This window comes from Leptodactylus fuscus, chromosome 3 (genome assembly GCF_031893055.1).
Source record: "Leptodactylus fuscus isolate aLepFus1 chromosome 3, aLepFus1.hap2, whole genome shotgun sequence".
Taxonomy (NCBI): Eukaryota; Metazoa; Chordata; class Amphibia; order Anura; family Leptodactylidae; genus Leptodactylus; species Leptodactylus fuscus.
The window spans coordinates 215,330,707-215,354,502 of record NC_134267.1 but is presented as its reverse complement, the minus strand read 5'-3'; the positions used below and the strand labels follow the sequence as shown (position 1 = coordinate 215,354,502).

Below are 23,796 nucleotides of genomic sequence, written 5' to 3'. Positions count from 1 at the left end.
GTCCACTCTAGTCCTGCATAAACCTCCATTATGTTTTTGCCTGCTTTTTGTGCACATGGGGTTTTCCAGGACTTTTTAAACGGGCTCTATCACTGGGAAAAGTCATTTTTTAGATAAGCACATCCTTGCCTTTAGAAAGACTATTCCACACCTACCTTTTGTATGTAAATTGCCTCAGCAGATTTTGAATAAGTCAGTTTTTATTCATATGTTAATGAGCTTAGACCATGCACCGGAAGTGTCTCTGTGCACTGTCTGCTCTATGTGTATGTATAGCAGAGACGAGTCATCAGCACAGCAGTCTCTGGTATACATGCACATAGAGCAGACTGTGCATAGAGACACTTCCGGTGCACGGTCTAAGCTCATTAGCATATGAATAAAAACTGACTTATTCAAAATTCGATGAGGTAATTTACATACAAAAGGTAGGTGTGGGATATTCTTTCTAAAGGCTATGCAAAGATGTGCTTATCTAAAAATGACTTTTCCCAATGATGGAGCCCCTTTAATTGAATACCTGTGAAGATCTGTGGGGGTATGACGCACGGGACCCATGTGGATCAACTGTTTGAAGCTGCAACAGTTCCTCCCCCCCGAGCGCTGCTTCCACTTTACCTGCCATGTGGTCTCATCCCCATCGGTCAGTTCATCTCACCACAGCTCAATCCAATTCAAGGCTGAGCTACAGTACCACGAGCAGCCACTATACAAATATATGGCGCTGTGCTTGGTAATACTGAACAGTCAGCCCTGCATTTGCGAACACTGCAATCTCTATAAACAGGGGCGCAGGAGTTGGACCCTTAACAATTTTTAATCGATGACCTATCTTAAGGATACGTTCTCAATTCCTTAGTCTGATATGCCCCTTTAAGGATTATTGGCTCATTTTATTGACTCCTGAGGACCCTGCGCTTTCCTTCCAGAACAATCCTCGACTTTCTTCCCGGAGTTGGTTTTATTTTATGACCCGCTGATTATCCCTCTGAATTGTGTGCCGGATGCGTTCCCACAATCTGCCGCAGCATCTGTTTTCCCGTGTTTAGCTGCAATGTGAAAATATTTTGCCTAACAATTAACGTTAAGGCAGTATTACAGCCTGATCGGCCATGATCTGCGCCGTGAATCATACCAACTAGCATTTCATTTAAATTACGCAAATCATTATTCTGTGCGCGGCGTAATGATCGCTGTAACCATATCACAAGGCCCGATCTACCATATATCTGTCTGTAATGCTTCCTGTGTTTCTGTGCTCTTATTTTACAGTTCTGATGCAGCTGGCGAGCGAAACGTTGCCGAACGATATCACCTTGTCTGTTGCGTATCTGCTCGCTCTGCCCCAGGTAGGTCCATAGCTATTGTTTTTGTTTTATTGAGACGTAAACTTGTCTTACTATTTTACTATTGCATACAGGTGTCTCTTATATATCTTTACTTAGAAGTTCCCTACTGTTTTCTTACTGCAAGTCTCAAGCTTTCTCCCTCAACAGCATGCCGATCTTGTTCTGTAATAGTCCCCTGATGGACGGTCATGTGGCGCAACATCAGTAATCCGTGGAGACATGTCGTATCTTAGATTAATAGACGCCTTGGAAATTAGCACAGAATGCACGGTGTTCCCTAGAAGGTAGCACAAGATTACTTATGGAAAACTGCATGGAACTTCATGGATGACAAACCCTAAAATTGTCAGTTTTGTCCAAACCCGAAGTTTATGGAACATTTTTTGCAACTCTGCTTGTTGCAATCGGGTGCGTTCATCTCTAGTCAAAACTAAGATGGTTTAGAGAAAATCTTTAAACTCTGCAGATTTCTTTATTAATTGTATTTACAAAAATGTTTTACTTTTACAAATTTGTATACGGTTATGTTTATGGGATTTTATAGCCTGTCCTATGGATTAGAGCCAGCCCCTGCACCAGTCACATGTACAGGACAGCTTCTAACGCCCATACTACTATATATACAACATGGGTCAGAAGCTGATAGCTCCGGTCTCTGTATAGTGCCCGTGTACCTATACTGCTGCCCCGATCCCATTGTATTGCTTCCTGGCTACTCTTCAGGGCACAGAACAAACCTCTCCCGGCCCTATGTTGTGTATAGCATGGACGTTGGAAGTAGCCCCATACGTCTCATCAATGAACACCCCCCCACCCACCCACCCAAAAAAACGAAAAACAAACAAAACAAAACAAAAAAATATTAAAGGTATAGCATATCCTTAGGATCGGCATGAAATCCTACCAAGTACGGTCACATGAAGTGTCCAAAAACTTGTTTACACCTCAGATTATTTTGTTTTTATTGTGCGTAATACCATCATTTACCTACAGAATTGTGCACCCACCATCGATGCAAAAACTGCTCTGATCTGAAGAAAAACCGCACAGGGTTGAGATTTTTGGCCAGAACATCTACTTTGAGATTGCTCGGTGTGGTTGCATCCATAGGGGAAAGATATTGGTGATTCTGCCTGTGCCATTTGACTCGTCCACACCGTCCTGCGTCTATTTGGCTGCGCCGCTCTCACTTTTTAGCTTTACCCCTTTAGTGTGAAGTCATGAAATCCCGTCTCTAAGTGAAATTGATAAGAGGCGTAATTACTTACAGATTATGTAAAATAGGGGAGCGGCAACGACTTGTAAGCCATTCCGTAGAGCGTTGTGGCCACTCCACCGGCGGAGGCTTTAAATCAGAGGCTCGTGTGTTTTCTTCAGCCAAGTCAATTCTATCTCACTCATTTTTCCGTAGGTGCTAGATGCCAACAAATGCTTTGAAAAGCAGTCCCATTCAGCCCTGTCTCTCCAGCTGGCGGCTTATTACTACAGCCTGCAGATCTATGCCCATTTGGCACCATGCTTCAAGGACAAGTGCCATCCTCTCTACAGGGTAAGTTCTCATCGCTGTCTGTTTCCGCTCCGTTCCACCGCGCAGGTGATCCGCTAGAAAGGCTTAGAACATAAGTTCTATCTAATTAAAAAGCTTATTCTCATCACGTCACTGAATATCTGGGTGGAATTCTCCAAATCCATTACTAGTGGAGTGAAATGTCAGGTTTATTCTTTTTCTGCGCTGTAACTTATTTTTAGTTTTTTGTGTATTTTCAGGATATTTCTATGCCGAATTAAACTTTATTAAAGATACATTACCTAGAGTTCCTTCTAAAGGGTGTGAATACTTTTACAACTTTGTATCTCTTTGTCCATTGTATCCAGAAAGATACATTTTGTGCATACCGCTCCGATATGGTAACAGACTACAAACAAATCCGGTGTAGTCTCACCCTGCTTCTTCTATCTGTCTCCTGGTAGAAGTGGGGTAAGTAAGACGTGTCTGCACAACTAGATCTGTAGGGGTCCAAAACTTTGTACCCCCTCAGAGCACCTCTTCCAAGACAGCAAAGTTCCTGGTATTGTTTACCGGCTGGGTCCTTCGCTGTCCGCTCGCCATACGAACTGTATCGTGGGTGTAGGTTTTGCTGCTCTTGACCGTAGACTTCAATAGGATAGTCCTAGAATACCAAAACCTATTGTTACAGTTTGTACGGCTCTTGGCTTGCAAACAATACTGATAGCCATGCTGTCTTGGTACATCTGACTCCAGGGATCTAATATTGATGGACTGTCCTAAGGCCACCATCAATAGCAGAAACTGGATAACACCTTTAAGTGTTGTACCGGGTCCAGGGTGGCAAAATTGCAGTGCTGATTCTGCTGCAGAAGTCCACAGATTTGCAGTGCAAATTCCTTATATAATGTGGCTTTTGCCAAGGATTTTCATCAAAATGCACAACGGTTAATTCTGTTGCCTTAGGACCTGGCCTAAAATCTTGTCCATTGATGTAGTACAGGATTACATCTGGTGATATGCTGGAATTGGGGGCGCATGTTCTCCATTTACATCTAGATCTAAATACTCCAGTTACTGATAGTTAATGTTCAGGGTGGCAGTGCCTATCAGATGATGTATGTCCTTGTGCTCTTCAGACCTGGCACAGGGGTTTACCAGTTAAAAATTATTGATGACATTGCTTAAAGACGGGTCATCAATATCAATTTGGTGATGGGCCGGCACCCTGCACCCCCATTGGTAAGCTGTTTCAGCAGCTGATACACAGAGAATGGAGCAGGAAGGAGACAGTGCTGTTCTCTGTTTAGTGGTCTAACTGAGGCACTACAGCTTACACCCATTCGATTGAATGCAAGCTGATGTTCAGTTACTGCTCTCACATCTACACAGAGAACTGAGCTTTCTGCTTCCAGCTCCATTCTCTGTGTATCATCTACCGAGAACAGATGATTCATGTGGGTGTTGACTATTTGACCCTCTTCGATGTGATATTGATGATTTGAGTGTTTTTAACCCGGAAAAACACTTTTAATAGCCACTACTTGGGCGTTAGGTCAACACAGATCGATAGAGAAGTTTTGGCTGGTTGCACCAATTCCCTGCGATGTCTTCTGCAGGAGCAATGTAGTATTGTGTACTGGTCATTCAGAGAAAAGGCTATCTTTGTATTACATACAGTCCTATGAAAAAGTTTGGGCACCCCTATTAATCTTAATCATTTTTAGTTCTAAATATTTTGGTGTTTGCAACAGCCATTTCAGTTTGATATATCTAATAACTGATGGACACAGTAATATTTCAGGATTGAAATGAGGTTTATTGTACTAACAGAAAATGCGCAATATGCATTAAACCAAAATTTGACCGGTGCAAAAATATGGGCACCTCAACAGAAAAGTGACATTAATATTTAGTACATCCTCCTTTTGCAAAGATAACAGCCTCTAGTCGCTTCCTGTAGCTTTTAATCAGTTCCTGAATGAAGGTATTTTGGACCATTTCTTTCTACAAAACAATTCAAGTTCAGTTAAGTTTGATGTTCGCCGAGCATGGACAGCCCGCTCTCAAATGATCTGAAAACAAAGATTGTTCAACATAGTTGTTCAGGGGAAGGATACAAAACGTTGTCTCAGAGATTTAACCTGTCAGTTTCCACTGTGAGGAACATAGTAAGGAAATGGAAGACCACAGGGACAGTTCTTGTTAAGCCCAGAAGTGGCAGGCCAAGAAAAATATCAGAAAGGCAGAGAAGAAGAATGGTGAGAACAGTCAAGGACAATCCACAGACCACCTCCAAAGAGCTGCAGCATCATCTTGCTGCAGATGGTGTCACTGTGCATCGGTCAACTATACAGCGCACTTTGCACAAATAGAAGCTGTATGGGAGAGTGATGAGAAAGAAGCCGTTTCTGCACGTACGCCACAAATAGAGTTGCCTGAGGTATGAAAAAGCACATTTGGACAAGGCAGCTTCATTTTGGAAACAAAAATTGAGTTGTTTGGTTATAAAAAAAGGCGTTATGCATGGCGTCCAAAAAGAAACAGCATTCCAAGAAAAACACATGCTACCCACTGTAAAATTTGGTGGAGGTTCCATCATGCTTTGGGGCTGTGTGGCCAATGCCGGCACCGGGAATCTTGTTAACCCCTTAGCGACCCTTGACGTAACTGTACGTCATGGGTCGCATGGGGATGTATGGAGCGAGCTCACACGCTGAGCTCGCTCCATACACGGCAGATGCCGGCTGTATAATACAGCCAGGACCTGCCAATAACAGCAGCGGTCGGTGCCCGAGCCGATCGCTGCTGTTAACCCTTTACACACTGCGGTCAAATGTGACCGCAGTGTGTAAACGGCGCCGGCGGCATGGGCGCCGCCATGTTTTGCCGATCGCCGCCCTCCTGAACGTCACATGAGGGCGGTGATCGGTTGCTATGACAGCCGGAAGCCTATTGAAGGCTTCCAGGCTTGTCTCTGCACTAGATCTATTAGACGATGCCAGAGGCAGCGTCTAATAGAAATGCTGGGATTTTGCTATTCACTGCAATACTGTAGTATTGCAGTGAATAGTATGAGCGATCAGACCCCCTAGGTTTCAAGGTACCTAAGGGGTCTGATCATAAATGTAACAGAAGAAAAAAAAAAAAGTTTTTAAAAGTATTAAAAAAATAAAAAAAAATATAAAAGTTCAAATCACTCCCCTTTCCCTAGATTAGCTATAAAAGTAATTAAAGAACATTAAACATAAACATATTAGGTATCCCCGCGCTCCAAAATGCCCGAACTATTAGAATATTAAAACATTTATCTCGTACTGCGAACGGCGTAGCGGCAAAAGAAAATAAAAACAGCCAAAAAGCGTTTTTTTCAACACTTTGCCTCCTATAAAAAATTGAATAAAAAGTGATCAAACCATCAGATCTTTCCCCAAATGATATCAATAGAAACGTCATCTTGTCCCGCATAAAAAGACACCACAACCAGCTCCATACATGGAAATATGAAAAAGTTACAGGTGTTAGAACATGATGACACAATTTTTTTTTCTATTTTGCAAAGTTTATCATTTTTTTAAAAGTATCAAAACATTTCAAATACTATATAAATTTGGTATCACCGCGTTCGTACTGACACGTAGAACACAGGTAACATGTCATTTGTACCAAACAGTGAACGCTGTAAAAATTAAACCCATAAGAAAATGGCGCAAATTCATTTTTTCTCCAATTGCACCTCATTCTGAATTTTTTTCCAGCTTCCCAGTACATTGCACAGCATATTGAATGGTGCCATTACAAAGTACAATTTGTCCCGCAAACAATAAGCCATCATGTGGCTCTGTGAACTGAAAAATGAAAAAGTTATGGCTCTTGAAATGTGAGGAGGGTAAAACGAAAATGCGAAACCAAAAAATGGCCTGGTCCTTAAGGGGTTAAAGTTGAGGGTCGCATGGATTCCACTCAATATCAGCAGATTCTTGAGAATAATGTTCAAGAATCAGTGATAAAGTTGAAGTTACGCCGGGGATGGATATTTCAGCAAGACAATGATCCAAAACACCGCTCCAAATCAACTCAGGCATTCATGCAGAGGAACAATTACAATGTTCTGGAATGGCCATCCCAGTCCCCAGACCTGAATATCATTGAACATCTGTGGGATGATTTCAAGCGGGCTGTCCATGCTCGGCGCCCATCTAACTTAACTGAACTTGAATTGTTTGTCCAAAATACCTTTATCCAGGATCCAGGAACTGATTAAAAGCTACAGGAAGCGACTAGAGGCTGTTATTTTTTGCAAAACTAAGATCTACTAAATATTAATGTCACTTTTCTGTTGAGGTGCCCATACTTTTGCACTGGTCAAATTTTGGTTTAATGCATATTGCACATTTTCTGTTAGTACAATAAACCTCATTTCAATCCTGAAATATTACTGTGTCCATCAGTTATTAGATATATCAAACTGAAATGGCTGCTGCAAACACCAAAATATTTAGAACTAAAAATGATTAAGATTAATAGGGGTGCCCAAACTTTTTCATAGGACTGTATATTTAGTGGTGTCATACCCTTATTGTAGTGGTCCAAGCAGAAGACCCCCCTCTGTGACACATATCAGCCTGGACAGGAGTTGTCTATATAAGACACCCCCTTTAAGGATCCGCTCAGACTTTTCTCTGAACATTACATACCCATAAAGTTATTGTCAGACAAAAGAACATTACGTGATACTTGTTGAGGACTTGACACGTATGTCTTGTTTTCTCCTGTCAGCCGCGTCCATATGGCGGCGCCCACTCACTAATTAATGCAGATATACAGATTGACAATGTGAATGATGACTAATATCCCGATTTCTCAGATGTACCTGCAAAGTTTCAACTTTTTCTATAGGACATAACACGGTCTTGTTGTTGACTATAGTATAACACTGGTGACATAAATAACTTTGGTAACATCAAGAGATAGGTCATCATTATGTGATCTGTGTGGGTCTGATGTCCGGACCTCACAACGATCAACTGTCTCGGCAGCCCGTAGGCTCCAAAATCTGTTGCAGTGGGGAGCGTATGGAGTCTGCTCCTGTCAAATGAAAGGTGTGGTGCTGCAATCCTCTGGACCCACCGCTATACAGTGCATGGGACTGCTGCACCTCTCCTAATACATCAGACATTGCACCAACTTCTGTTACCCTGACCAGCTGATCTGTGCAGGGTCTGGGTATCGGACTTGTACGGATCACATATCCTGTGGATAGGGCATCACTAGGAAAAATCCATTTTGTATGCAGGGCCTTGCTCAAGGAAGATTGTCAAAGTAAAATTAGACCTGAACAATGGGGAGGTAGCGGAGATTGGCTCATAAAAAGGTAAATTTCTGGAAATTCTCATCACATATTGAAGTGGCGGATCAGTGGTTTTAATTGAAGGTATCGAAAGGTCTCAGATATGCCATGAGACACTCGTAAGGCAGAAGAGAGATCTTATAAGTTATAGAAACCATTGGAGGAACACTAATGAAACCAGGGGGCATGGCTGGGAGAAGATATGGGTAAGTGACGTGTGGAGAGACTGACACAGAAGAATGGTGCGTGAGGTTATAACTTTTTATGGTACGTCATCAGGATTTCATCTGCAACAAAAAGAATTGTATGATCCCCTACCCTTGTATTTGCGAGGCTGTGCTCACATATGGGCAAGAATAGGAGCGGCTCCATATTTTGTGGATAGTTTCAACAGCCCTGATCAGTAAAAACTCCAGACATGTTTATAAGGCCATGGAAACAAATGGGTCTGTATACTAGCCGCAATTGTGGACAATATACGGAAGACATCCACGGATGTGTGCATGGGGCCAAAGAACGTACATTTGGGGGCAAAAGTTTTGGGACTGACACACATTTTGTCTGGTTGCTTCAGGAGTTTTAGCTCTTTATATGTTTCTATGGTACTGGAGTACAATTCTAAGCATTTTACTAAGTTATTACTGACAAATATATCAAGTTTATACAAAGCCCCAATATTTCCAGTGTTGACCCTTGTTTTGAGTATGAGAGGAAATCCACACAAACACGGGGAGAACATACTAACTCCTTGCAGACATTGTTCCTGGAACCCAGGACTCTAGCGCTGCAAGGCTACAGTGCTAACCACTGAGCCACCACGTTGCCCCTAGATCACAGAAACTTGTTAGGTGCGGAGACAGCAACGCAAGTGTAAACCCAACCTTGATTTTGCTTTTTGTTCTCATTTGCAACCATTTTCGCAGCTATTTGGAGCCCCGGTAAAATTTGTCATCCATGTATCAGGAATATGTTGGTGCTACTGTATATAAAATATGGCCTATTTATTCTTTGACCTATCAGTTTTATATATGTTAGTTTAGATCTTATCTACAAAAAAAAAAAAATCATCCAAAAAAAAAAAAAAAAATCATTGGTGGTACAGAATCATTTCTTGGCCTCATCCTTCATTCGTGACCTCTCTATTTGGTTTTCTAAATGAACTCCTCGGTTCACATAAACCCATAGTGTAATTTATAGCAAGAATAAATAATATAGGGAAATATATCACAAAGCTATTTTCGTACCAGGATTTTTTATTTTTTTTCTTCTTTCGCTTTTGCAATGACCATAAATTTTACCAGCGAAACTCTATTAGCTGACCTATGGCAGCCGAACTTTAAATACAAAATCCCAGTAATACACTCGACTCCATCAAGCGTCATCCATCCATTGTCTATGGATCGTCCACTGGAACAGGCCTAAGCCAGTAATGCCCGGACAAGTAATTCCATTACCACTGACAAAGTCAGCGGTGCGAGTCAATGAAGGATTACCCGACACACCGACCCTATCAATAATTGACATGAATAAATGTAGCTATAGAAGAAGAGGTTGTTCAGATAAGGACGTTCACCTGGTTATTCCGCATAGAAAATACAGCCGGTCCGCAAATGCAAAGTACTTGATATTTAAAGGGTTATTCGTGAAGGTGGACAATCTCCTTGGCATGCTGCCTGCTCTTCGGAGATAAGCCGAACCTTCAGCATCTCAGTGCAAATGATCAGTGGTGGTAAAAGATTGGGGGCAACGGAGGATTTCTAGCTAAAAATACTCCTAATTCTTATTCCTGTATGACAGAAGTCGCTTGGTTAAGGTTTGCAGGATCCAATGAAAGTCTTTTACTTGGCGTTGGATCAAATCATCAGCTTTTTGAGACGTTTGGCCTATACAGGTTTTCATGGCTTGGATTTAGAAGTTAGAAATGATTCTATTCACTGATGGCAAGTAGAGATCCTGAATATCACCGGCCCTCGGCCCCAGCTTCGGTGCTGCACTCTGGTAGTGATAACAATCACCCCCCTTTTAGATATCAAAGCCAGTCAGTGACCTGCAGAAGCAAGAACCCCGGCAGCGATGACTTGACTTAAATTTCCACACATGACCATAGTAGGAGGGGGATTGACTACATCATTGAAGCTCCAAAACCATAGAGCAGTGCTGAGGAGGGGCCGCAGCTAGGTTGATAGGATCAAGGCGTTTTAAAGGGGTCATCCAGCTTCAAAAAATTATCTGCAAATACAATTATCATGTATCTGTATTACTATGCAGCTGAAACATACTGAAATTTCCCCACTGTGGGACTATTAAAGGATTATCTTATCTTATCCACATCACTGCTAACTCCATCCTTTACTTGGCTTTATTTTACTTGCTGCTTCTTGTATCACTGTTTTTATTTACATGCTGCGAATCTGTGGACAAACTACATATCCCATGATTCACCTGTCTGCCCTCATTCTTTGTATACCCTTGCTTTCTCTATTCTCCACTGCAATGAAATCACAGATAATAAATCACTCTCACACCCGAGATCATGTACTGATGTGATGTTTAGTTTCCTGGCTGAACTGTTCACAGGGAGGGGTAATGAGCTTGCAAATGAAACGTCACACTTGAGTTCATCGACCTGAAAATAAATTAGATAAATGGTACTGAATTTAGAAAGGATATATATTAGGAAGCGTTATGCATTGTTGCATCTTATTTGGCCCATATTCTAAAAAACTGGATAACCCCTTTAACCCTTCCCTGCCTTCTAATAAACAGAGTGGCTAGTTCCCTGGTAGGGAAAAGGGTTAAATAGGACCTCTAAGTTATGCGGACAAGGCTGTTTTAGTGAAAATACAAAATTCTGGAGCATGTTGTCTTATGCTAAATCACATTAGCGTCATCTATCCGTTGTTCTGATCCATCAGTGGCCAGGACAATGTATAGGCTGACTGCTAAAATGGCGGTTATCTATGGTGCCTGATGGACCTCATTGACTATAAAACCGAAAGCGGTGCAGCATGCAGGACTTTTTCATTGTGGATTTCGGGTGCAAATTGCGAGGAGAGTCGGACAGTAAAATAATGTGCCAAAATAGCGGACAAGAACCTAGCCTGTGTGACCCCATTGACTATAATGGGGACTATAATTGACTTAACGGGGACCATTTGGTGTCCATTGTACGTCTGTTTTGTAAAAACTAAAATCGACTGGAGAAAATGAGAGGTCCCCTTTAAGGTTTTAGGATAAATGACCTGAGACCTCAATATCAATAAGCAGGTCTGTGCGTCCATAGACTGCCCTGTCTCAGTACCAGCCTGACCTACGAAATGCAGATACTCCTGAGAATAATGGTGCAACGTCTGATGAAATACACTGTACTGTACTGTACTGTACTGTATATAGAGACAAGTAAGAAGGTATAAGATGGAGTGTAGATGATGGAGTATCATTTAGGTGTGTAGCAGTCACGCTCAGAGCGCCACCATCCAATTTCAGTCCCTCGTACCATTCACAATACAAGGCTCCGGCCTCAGATGAAGGAGCTGAATATTCGCTCTTGGTTTTCAGTGCTACAATATTGTAAGTAATGACTCCCTCATATCTCTAATTGTCAGGTAATGACCGCCTGCGCCGTGCCTCGACTAGTAAAATAGAGATTTATTAGCACTAATAACAATCCCCCATAAGTGGATGTTTCATTTAGACCGGCCTCCTTGTGTTGTGTGGGGATTGCAGCTGGCGTACCAGTCCACACAATAGAAAGGATTACAGTGCGGGGCCGCCATAGGGAGTCATGGCTGATTTTAGGCTGCGCAAATCAAGGCAATGAATGTAATTATGGAACACGGTGTGCTGGACATTGTACAGTACAGTACAGTTAATGAATAAAAATGTATATGTAAAAATATGTATACTATATAAAAAAAAATTATATATATATATATATACAGTCCTATGAAAAAGTTTGGGCACCCCTATTAATCTTAATCATTTTTAGTTCTAAATATTTTGGTGTTTGCAGCAGCCATTTCAGTTTGATATATCTAATAACTGATGGACACAGTAATATTTCAGGATTGAAATGAGGTTTATTGTACTAACAGAAAATGCGCAATATGCATTAAACCAAAATTTGACCGGTGCAAAAGTATGGGCACCTCAACAGAAAAGTGACATTACTATTTAGTAGATCCTCCTTTGGCAAAGATAACAGCCTCTAGTCGCTTCCTGTAGCTTTTAATCAGTTCCTGGATCCTGGATAAAGGTATTTTGGACCATTCCTCTTTACAAAACAATTCAAGTTCAGTTAAGTTAGATGGTCGCCGAGCATGGACAACCCGCTTCAAATCATCCCACAGATGTTCAATGATATTCAGGTCTGGGGACTGGGATGGCCATTCCAGAACATTGTAATTGTTCCTCTGCATGAATGCCTGAGGATTTGGAGCGTTGTTTTGGATCATTGTCTTGCTGAAATATCCATCCCCGGCGTAACTTCAACTTCGTCACTGATTCTTGAACATTATTCTCAAGAATCTGCTGATACTGAGTGAAATCCATGCGACCCTCAACTTTAACAAGATTCCCGGTGCCGGCATTGGCCACACAGCCCCAAAGCATGATGGAACCTCCACCAAATTTTACAGTGAGTAGCAAGTGTTTTTCTTGGAATGCTGTTTCTTTGGACGCCATGCATAACGCCTTTTTGTATGACCAAACAACTCAATCTTTGTTTCATCAGTCCACAGGACCTTCTTCCAAAATGAAGCTGGCTTGTCCAAATGTGCTTTTGCATACCTCAGGTGACTCTGTTTGTGGCATACTTGCAGAAACGGCTTCTTTCTCATCACTCTCCCATACAGCTTTTCCTTATGCAAAGTGCACTGTATTGTTGACCGATTCACAGTGACACCATCTGCAGCAAGATGATGCTGCAGCTCTTTGGAGGTGGTCTGTGGATTGTCCTTGGCTGTTCTCACCATTCTTCTTCTCTGCCTTTCTGATATTTTTCTTGGCCTGCCACTTCTGGGCTTAACAAGAACTGTCCCTGTGGTCTTCCATTTCCTTACTATGTTCCTCACAGTGGAAACTGACAGGTTAAATCTCTGAGACAACTTTTTGTATCCTTCCCCTGAACAACTATGTTGAACAATCTTTGTTTTCAGATCATTTGACAGTGGGTTGTCCATGCTCGGCGACCATCTAACTTAACTGAACTTGAATTGTTTTGTAGAAAGAAATGGTCCAAAATCCCTTCATCCAGGATCCAGGAACTGATTAAAAGCTACAGGAAGCAACTAGAGGCTGTTATCTTTGCAAAAGGAGGATCTACTAAATATTAATGTCACTTTTCTGCTGAGGTGCCCATACTTTTGCACCGGGCAAATTTTCATTTAATGCATATTGCGCATTTTCTGTTAGTACAATAAACCTCATTTCAATCCTGAAATATTACTGTGTCCATCAGTTATTAGATATATCAAACTGAAATGGCTGCTGCAAACACCAAAATATTTAGAACTAAACATGATTAAGATTAATAGGGGTGCCCAAACTTTTTCATAGGACGGTATATATATATACACATGTGTATGTGTATATTTCTTTACACAGACATGTGATTTACAGTCCATGGTCATGTGATGTACAGTCCATGGTCATGTGATGTACAGTCCATGGTTATGTGATGTACAGTTCGTGATCATGTCATATACAGTCTGTGATCATGTGATGTACAGTCCGTGATCATGTCATATACAGTCCATAGTCATGTGATGTACAGTCCATAGTCATGTCATATACAGTCTATGATCATGTGATGTACTGTTCGTGATCATGTCATATACAGTCCATGGTCATGTGATGTACAGTCCATGGTCATGTCATATACAGTCCATGGTCATGTGTTGTACAGTCCATAGTCGTGTGATGTACAGTCCATGATCATGTAATATACAGCCCATAATCATGTGATATACAGCCCATAATCATGTGATATACAGCCCATAATCATGTGATAGACACACAGGTGTCGATGACCACTAAAAATGTTGTCATGTAGGTTTCCTAGAGCACATATAACAGCCCACAGATGAGAGGATATTTCAAGGGATATTCCAACCTATTGAATAGCCCAATATAAGTTGCACATGTATCTCATAATGTGTTCCTACCCTGCATGACGAGCGCTGGAAATGTCACAGTCAAATGTGGCCAAAGTATCTGAACAGTTACACAGAGGGAGGGGAATGGTTGTCTCATTGTTTAGCCTCCCCCCAAAAAGTCAAATGTATTCCAAATTGGGAACAATGAAAACTACAGCTCGCCCTGCAAAAAAATAGCCCTTAGTTGAAGTTTTTTTTTTTGTTTTTTTTTTTAAGTTATAGATGTTAAAATTTGTGAGAAGAATCAAATAGCTTTTCTATTGTAGTTCTTTATAAATATTTGGGGTTTTTTTATGGGTAAAGTTTAATCAGAATTCTTAAAGGGGTTTTCCAACTTCATACCTATCCACAATATTCACGTAATAGGAGTAGTGAGCAGCCAAATCCACTGCATACTGGTAGATCTGGTGTACAGCGGTGCTGACAGGAACTCGAGGAGGAACAGATGATCAGTGTGGGGTCTGCATGTTGGACCCCCACAGATCACCTACTGATGATGATATCCTGTGGATAGGTCATCAGTATGAAAATTCAGTTTGGAGTTGGAAAACCCCTTTAAGAGCAGACCCCTATTACTGTGAGATTTAGAAGTAGGAATCTCTTCTTGACCCAGTACTGCACATCAGAATAATCCAGGCCTTGCTCCATTATCTGCCATATAGGGTATGTATTTGGTAGTCTCAGCAGAGTCCAGCCTCTATACCGCTGTCATACGTGACTTGTCAGGTGCCAAAACATCTCCTCGGTTATAATGCGCCCTAATTGAGTGATCAGAACACTATTGATCTTCCAGTCCATTTAATTCCATCAAGATCGACAGTTCTCATCAGCCGAGCGCTCTCTGTGTCAGCAGAAAGACACCGCCATTCGGTGCACAGATACTTTTCTTATTTTTTTCTAAATTGCTGTGAGAGTGCAGTTTGTAATGAGCACATGTCTGCTCTAGAGGAAAACGTGGCCGCCGAGTCTGCCAGATACACTGCAGTGGCTTAAAGCAAACCCGTCACTTCCCCTTGACAGGTCTGTTTTACTGAAGACATGCATTCTCATCTCCTCATAGAACTACATTCAGCTGTTCCTCTGCTCTTACTCTTGGAATTTTTGAATACATTTACAATTCCCCCTGTCAGTAGAGCTGTCAGTCATGTTGCCCTGCACAGACTGACACTGTCATGTTAGTATTATTGACAATCTCAAACTGTGTTTAAGGGTTCAGCTAGCCCTGGATACAACTGGGGCAGTGGGTTAATGGGTGAGGGTATAGATTTAAAGCTTTGTTGTAGGGGATATATTATTGTCATGCATTAAAGGGACACTGTGGTGATTTTTTTTCTCATATTTCTTCAATAGTAATAGCTGCCTACGGACAGTGTCTTTACTTATTGCAGAAGGTGAAAAACAGGATAAATTACTGTGACCATTTTTTTTTCTAGCATGGGTTACTGTGCAAACAGGAAGTCCCACTGCTTCCTGCAGATACAATAAAGAGCTACCATGTGACCTCAAACTCATCAGAGTTCCACCTATGTTGTCCTTCTGCCCTACCTGTTTTGTCAAAATTCGTCCTTGCATTCTCTTCTGTGTCTCAAATAATATGTTCCCTATAGCCCCCTCTCACATAGTCCCACCGAATGAATACCTTCCTCAGTGTTATCAGCAGCTGTTGGTGCATTTTTATGGACCATTGGTGACCTCACTCTCACAGTCTAAGGTCCTGGAAGATGCATTTTAGTATTCGCTCACCATTGATATTGTCCTCTTGCTTTCTCTGCCTCTTCTGTTCAGTACAGACCACCATAAAGACATTAGTTAGACGCTTCTCTTCCGAGTTAGCCATTCAGACATCTAGGACTCTAATAACACCATTATTTGCCTTATGCTAGCTACAAAGCCCTCCATGACCCCATAGAACCCAATATGCCAGCCACAATGCATTTCATATAGCTGCATGCCACTCACTTTCTGCCCTACGGTGTTCTTATCCTGTTGATGCAGATACATCTAATAGTGGTACTGGCAAAAGCTGGGGATTACATGTCCCTGGTTCAAAACCTTAACAGTGCCGCTGTTTTGTCCCCAAAACTGTACTATGCCAATATTCTGGTATGTGGCTATATATTCACTAGTCATATTCTCTGCTGCTCTCAGGTTGACAGTATATAAGTTCAGGTAAATCCACCGTCATCAGTGATTGTGATGGGTACGGTACTTGTCGTAGGTGTTGAACGTCCACTAGTTCCCCATATAAGGATACAGGTCTTCAAGGCTTTCGCATTTTCTGAGCTTCTTTCTCCAGGCTCGCACGTTCTCCTCTGTTCCTTTATTTATTCCCTCCTCTTCTTATCTCACTGCACTGTAGATTTTCCCTATGCTGATTTTTATTCTCTTTTTCCTTTCTTCGTATTGACTGTAAGACAAAAAAATCCTTACCTGTAGATGCCAATTAGTCAGGCACCTGCTGTGCGGAAAATCTGGTGTGAGCTGAGCCCACTTCCTTCTCAATTCCCAGATTACTTGAGTGTATTTTAAGGATTGTTTTATTAGCACGAAGCCTACTTTCCCTCCGCCTTTTGCCGCTTTCATTATTTCTTTGGAGTAGATACACATTTTACGAGATAAGAGTTCTTCTAGGTTCTTCTATGATACGCTTAAAATATATGGCAAGGATCACTCAAAAAGTTTGATGACAATCTCAACTTTTTTCTTTATGATATTATGAATGTGTTTCAGGGTTAATGTTTTGGTGGAACATCAAGATGTAAATGTAGGACACACTAGGTGATTTTTTTCCCAAAGTGACATTGGATGTGTTCAATTCTGAGAGCTGACCACTTGAAGTGACAGACTCAAAGCCTGAGGGTCCATTCACACGGATGAAGTTGGCAGTGATTCTGGCACAGAATCTGCGTCAGAATCAGCGCTAAAAAAAAGTCTCCCATTGACTTCAGTGGGTTCCGTTTTCCGCGTGGAGGCTTTTTTCTCCCATTGATTTTAATAGATTCCAACGCGGAAAACGGAACCCATTGAAGTCAAGGGGAGTCTTTTTTTTTTTTTTTTTTAGCGCTGATTTTGATGCGGATTCCGCACTAGAATCAGCTCCAACTTCCTCCTGGTGAATGGACCCTAAGGCTAATGGACCAGCCGCAATAGTAATGTATAGAATCTCCCATAAAATAGTGAGGGGAAAAAAAGAAGCTTTAAAAAAATATAATAAAATAAAAGTTCAAAATCCCTCCTTTCCCTAGAATACATATAAAAGTAGAAAATTACTGTGAAACACAAACACATTAGGTATCCCTGTGTCTGACAGTGCCCGGTCTACTGAATATAGGGGATCTGCAGTGCTCCTGTTCCGTGGGGTTAATAGGAGCACTGCAGATACCCTATAGTCAGCCAGGCTGAATTCCAAGTGGGGGGGAAGCAGTCCTCAAGCTCAGGGAAGGGGCAGACAGACAACCAAAGCACCCCCTCCCCTTCCCAGCATCCAGCAACTACTGCACCCAAAAACTCCGACAATTTTAATTTTTGATATTTTCCAGTAGCTGCTGCATTCCCCCCCCTAGGCTTATACTCGAGTCAATAAGTTTTCCCAGTTTTTTGTGGTAAAATTAGGGGCCTCGGCTTATATTCAGGTCGGCTTATACTCGAGTATATACAGTAACTTGTATAGTGATTTGGGCCTAGTCTATATCTCCTTAACTCCTTCCCCTACAACAATTGGATTTTTTTAACGTGATAAAACATAACAATAGCTATAAATTTGGTAGTGGTCTAGTCGCAATGACCTACATGTAACATGTCATTCTGGTGTCACTGTGAACACCATAAAAACGAAACCCATAAGAAAGGGTCACATGCTGTTAGGACTTCCACCAGAAAACAACTTGATAGTATAAAAAAAATTTCACTTCCTCGGCTTACATAAAAAAAATATATATATATTTTTTTACCCGGACAACCCCTTTAAGGACTGTATAAGAAATAATAATGTGAGGTTTTGAAAGTTGGGAAATCTGGAAATCTTACTGGCTATCCAAGGTGTTTCATCTATATAGTAAGAATTTCTACATGACATATTTACTACTTTACTGTGAATATGAATATTTTATGCTATTTGTAGCATGTAGATATGTGAGAAATCAGTACAGGTCATGGCTGTTTACTTTTCTTATTCATTGTGAGTTTTTGTGAAACATCAAACAAAGAACATCAAAGACGATTCAGATGAATGTGGAATAGAAATAAAGAAGACATCGACATAGAAGCCTTATACGTGTCTGTACAAGGCTGTGCAACGTGATTCAGTGTTGCAGTGGCTGGAGGAACCTACCTATACTGTTGGTTGTGTTTGCTGTGGTGCGCTATTCCTGTAACTCCTATTAACTTCTAGGGAGCTATGGAAGCAACATACAGCAGCAGTGTATGTAACCCCACCATACTGTACCCCTAGCGCTCAGGGCTAAGGTTTAGCCGATCTTGAGATTTCAAGATCGATTTTAAAATCCGATTTCCAATCATTTTCCAGCCGATCTCGATCGTGATCATGAAATTTGCTCGATCGCCGATCAGAATCCAATCTTTTCCGATCCCGATCGTCCACCCTAGTCAATGCTTCTCTATGGGAAAAGTCACTTTTAGGGTTGAGCCAATCTTGAGATAGCCTCTGATCTCGATCCTGCTGGAAAAGATTGGGTCAGAATTCCGATTGTGAGTGTGAAATTTACTCGATCGCTGATCGGAATCTGATCTTTTCTGATCCCGATCGCTCAACCCTACTCAGGACCAACCACAGTTGTATTGCATTCTTTTTTATTAAAGGGGTTAAAAGGGTCTGCTTTTGTATTTCGATATACAATGCTACATCTACATAGACGCAAGCCTTGTATTATTGTTTGGGTAGCTGCAATACCAAGCACAGCCTATAGACAGTTGTGAGCCTTTTTTCTACCTTTTTAAGGTCTTCAGTCACGATTAAATTGTTGTCCATTATTCATATGTCCTGGCCTTGGGGTAGGCCATAAATATCTGATCGGTGAAGACAGTCAGGTGGCCTCTGCACAGATCTGCAGTACAGGGTCACTTCTAACACCCGTACTACACACAGATAGCTCCAGCCCGTGTATTGTGGTGGAGTGACGGTACTGCCGCACAGCTCCCATTGAGGTCAAGAATAGGCCCTAAAATCTAAATCCTTCACCCTTAAGGGAAGAGCTTGATTGGACACACTTCAAATAGACATTTGCTAACCTGGCTTGGTGCGCCCTTAAAGAAGACCTTTCATCACCTCCACCAGTTCAAGCTTTTGGCATAAATAGACACCACTCCACTGATTCCAGCACAATTGGAATTTTCTCCTTAGCCCCCACCATTCCTGAGCAACAAGCACCGTTATTTTAATGCCTGATGTGCTATTTAAGCTTTGTAATGTCAGAAGGGCGGGGTCAAGCAGGGGGCGTGATTCAGAGCTCCAATCAGAGGGAGCCAATGTCAGAGCTCAGTATCATGCCCTCCTGCCTACTCCTGACAGTACAGAGCCTAATCGTATAAAAGGCACCAAAACTAACAGCATTGATTGCTCAGGAATGGTGGAGACTAGAGAGAAAATTCCAACTGAGCTGGAATAAGGAGAGCAGCAGCTATTAAACTATGTAATCTAATGAGCTGGACTTATTAGGGGTGGTGAAATGTCCTTTTTAAAGCTATTTTTTTAGGTATTTACTTTGAAGGCCTCCATAGCTATGTTTGGAAATGTTTTTTTATTCAGTGACCTATTCAGCATGGTTTGTGGATTAATATTATAACATGTCATGACAGCCCCTTTAAGAAGTATAGAAGGAACAAAGAGAAGATGAGAAAAGCTCACACACCTGGGAGAATGGGATAGATTGGAATGTGTCATAAATACCATGGGGAGAGTTTGCCAAAAAAGAAAAAAATTAATCCTTCAGGATGTAATGGAGATGAGACGGGTCCATTATAGGATCTGCCAGGAATTCATCATGCTATGAAATGATATCATTTACATATAAATAGTCCCTGTATCCCTCCCTGCCATTCATTATTCTGGATGACAATGCTGCCAGTGTAATGAGTGTTTGATGTCCTGTCTATACCGGATTAGTGCTTGTTAGTGTCTATAATATACCCGACTATATACATATTTTTACTCATGACCTTAGTGCTAAGTGTCACCATAGAGTGACAATAACATGGTTCTTCCACTTTATAGATGACCTGTCAGACCATGCATAGAATATTGGGGGGAATTGCTAACCTATCTATACAAGTTTTCTGGTGTAGATGGCGGTAAATGTGGCGCATCTGTTCTTGCACTAAAGATATGCCATGTTATTCCTCCTGTGCCCCGTTTCCTACTTTTTCTGAAAATGGAAGGTACGAGGTGGAAATGCGTTGGCTTCAAAAATTGGAGATAAACCATTCCAGAAAGCTGCCATGAGTTATACCTGAATCTACACAATTCATGACCGGCATAGTTTTCAATTCTGGCGAACAATGGCTTCTTCATTGTACGAGCAAGGAGACCATGGAACTCGCTGCCCAAAAAAAGTTGTCATGTGAACATACTAAGAAATTTCACGATGGGCCTGGATTTGTACCTGGATCCAGGCATTGTTCATTGTTTATTATTGCACATGAATGGTGGAAAATTGGTCTGATTTTGGGGTTTGTTTGTTTTTTGCTTTTGTCTAAAAAAATAATTCAGAAGGGGCTTATCTGGGTGGACTTATAGTATTTTATTCCTTTTCTTCAATAAGGTCTCTCAGTAGGTGGAATGTTCAATGTATTGATGTAGATAAACAGAAACCCCTGATAGAAACAGGACTCCCAATCTTTATTAATCCGCTTATGCCCAGTGTTCCATTATTGGAACTGAAAAATATAACCTCTGGCATAAATGGGTTAATATGGTCCATAAAGGATGTGTTATCCTTTATGGACCATCAACAACTCATGAACCTTCAACAACAGGTGTTACTTACAGAAGTACTCCGATGACTCTGTAGTAGTAGGCCTTATCACTGATGGCGACGATAGGAAATACAGAGACTTAAACCGGGATTTTGTTGAATGGTGCCAGCAGAACCACCTTAGGATTAATGCTGGGAAGACCAAGGAGCTGGTGGTGGACTTTAGTAAACGGAGAGGTGCTCCGACCCCGGTGGAGATCCAAGGAACATGTATTGAGATAGTCAGGACCTATAAGTACCTGGGTGTGCTCCTCAATAATAAATTAGACTGGGCTGATCACCTGGAGGCGCTGCACAGAAAGGGTCACAGCAGGCTCTACCTGCTCAGGAGGCTGAGGGCCTTCAGAGTCCAGGGGCCACCTCTTAGGGCCTTTTTCAACTCTGTGGTTGCTTCTGCCATCTTTTTCGGTGTGGCCTGCTGGGGGAGCAGTAAATCAACCAGGGACAGAAATAGACTTGACAGGCTGATCAGGAGGGCCAGCTCTGTCCTGGGGAGTCCCCTGGACCCAGTACAGGTGGTGGGTGACAGAAGGATACTGTCCGTGGTGAGATCCATACGGGAGAACAAATCCCACCCCATGTATGAGACCGTGATAGCACTGGGCAGTACTGTCAGTGACCGTCTGCTTCACCCCAAGTGTGAGAAGGAGCTATCGTGTATCTGTATTACTATGCTGCTGTAACATACTGAAATTTCCCCACTGTGGGACTATTAAAAGATTCTTATCTCTTATCTTATGTCTTTTGGTGACATCATATGGATGTTAAAAGTTTTTATTTCTAGGGAATCTATCCACCAAGTCTTTATATCCCCGGTATCGGTGTAGGGTGCACGCACACCCCTCCTAATAAACCGGGCACACCCTTCACGGGGCCATGTACCTGCACTGAAATCTATTCCAGCTCATAGCTAGGGAAGACAGCATGGATCATTTACAGCTGTAAACCATTGGAGCCGGTAACCCCCCCTTCCCCATGCCATGCCTTACAACATGCCCCTCATCCAAATGGTGAGGGTGGTACAAAAGTGAAAAATAACACACTTTTTTTAATACAAAAACCCAAGTTCTGCAAGAATTTGTGATGCCTTGTATACCAGAAAACAGGTGTACAATGTATATATATAAAAAATATATATATATTAAAAAATCTCCCTATATGGGGCAACTTTTATTCATCATAGGTTGAGAGCAGTGGACATCAATGAAGTTTTCTCCGCCCAGTGTCTGTCAGGATTCACCTTTATGTAATTTTTTTTTTTTTAAATGGGTACTTGATAGTTTCTTCGTTTTTTTTACATTAGATCCGATGGGAAAGGACACAGATGGAGTGGGCTCCAACTCCATCCATCACTCTACTACAGTTAATGTCTATTGATCTCATCTTTCGACAACAGCAGGTTATGGACTCTAGACTTTAAGGACACGTTGATCCAGGGTTTTTATACTGACTGCCAAATTGGAGTCGGGAAGGAATTTTTTCCCTGAAATGGGGCAATTGGCATGAGCCTCATGGGGTTTTTTGCCTTGCCCTGGATCAACACTGTAGGGATTGTAGGGTTATAGGTTGGACTTGATGGACTGATGTCTTTATCCAACCTCATCTACTATGTAACAAAGGATGTACATAATAGGGTGAACATTCCCTTAGACGTTATCCTGAGACTAAGTCATCGACAAAAAAGAACTGGACAACTCCTTGAAGCTTCATTTACATAATAAGAAAAGAAAAATCTAAAAGCCTAACCGTGGTCTTGTGATCGTTCCTTGTACACCAAGAATATAAATGGAATCAACATCCTGCTCCTCACGTTGAAATAAAATCCCAGGGGAAAAAAAAAAAACCTTAAAAGCTGTCATTTAATATAATACACACAAACGGAGTCATTGATGGCGCGTTCTCTCCCCCGACTTCTTCCTTAACACCTCGATTTGTGCAGCCGCCGCCGCGCATTAAGCTGGAATTAAAGCACCTACAGCAGCGAGGAATAACAATAATGGCAAACTTCACTTCCATTGTAAACCCCGAGCGCCGCAGGATAAGCAGTCTGCTTGTGTTTGTGTTTTTCTTTCTTCCTCTTAAATACACATTCAGTACGGCGGCAGAGATGAGGCATTGTTATTTCAAGTATGTAAAACCTAAAGTGCCAGAACTTAACCTTTTTGTGTGTCCGTGAATGGCCAGAACAAAGCGCCACTGCGATAAACATCCGCATCGCACCGCAATCTGCAACCCTTAATGGTAAAGCAACGGGAAGAAAGCGTTTCCCTTAAGATGTCATTCAATCCCTAAACCTTAACCAATTGCTTTTAAATGGCGGTGTCAGGCTGAGAAGATAAGTATTGTATCTCGTGTAATTGGCGTCGCTCAGTAAATGTTTTTGGTGCGGGATTGTGTTATAGCGGGTAGCACGTAACTGGAATGTTCAGGCTTTGCAGCGTGTCAT

At 41.7% G+C, this 23,796-nt stretch overlaps 1 protein-coding gene across 3 annotated transcripts in view; it reads left to right on the top strand.

Annotated features, from left to right (window-relative positions):
• NBAS (NBAS subunit of NRZ tethering complex) overlaps positions 1 to 23,796 on the top strand; it is a 498,058-nt gene that overhangs the window by 277,198 nt on the left and 197,064 nt on the right. For all 3 annotated transcript variants that reach the window (XM_075269168.1, XM_075269167.1, XM_075269169.1), the window contains 2 exons: positions 1,273 to 1,349; positions 2,761 to 2,898. In XM_075269168.1, coding sequence (XP_075125269.1) covers positions 1,273 to 1,349; positions 2,761 to 2,898 — 215 coding nt within the window. The remainder of the gene's footprint in view (positions 1 to 1,272; positions 1,350 to 2,760; positions 2,899 to 23,796) is intronic.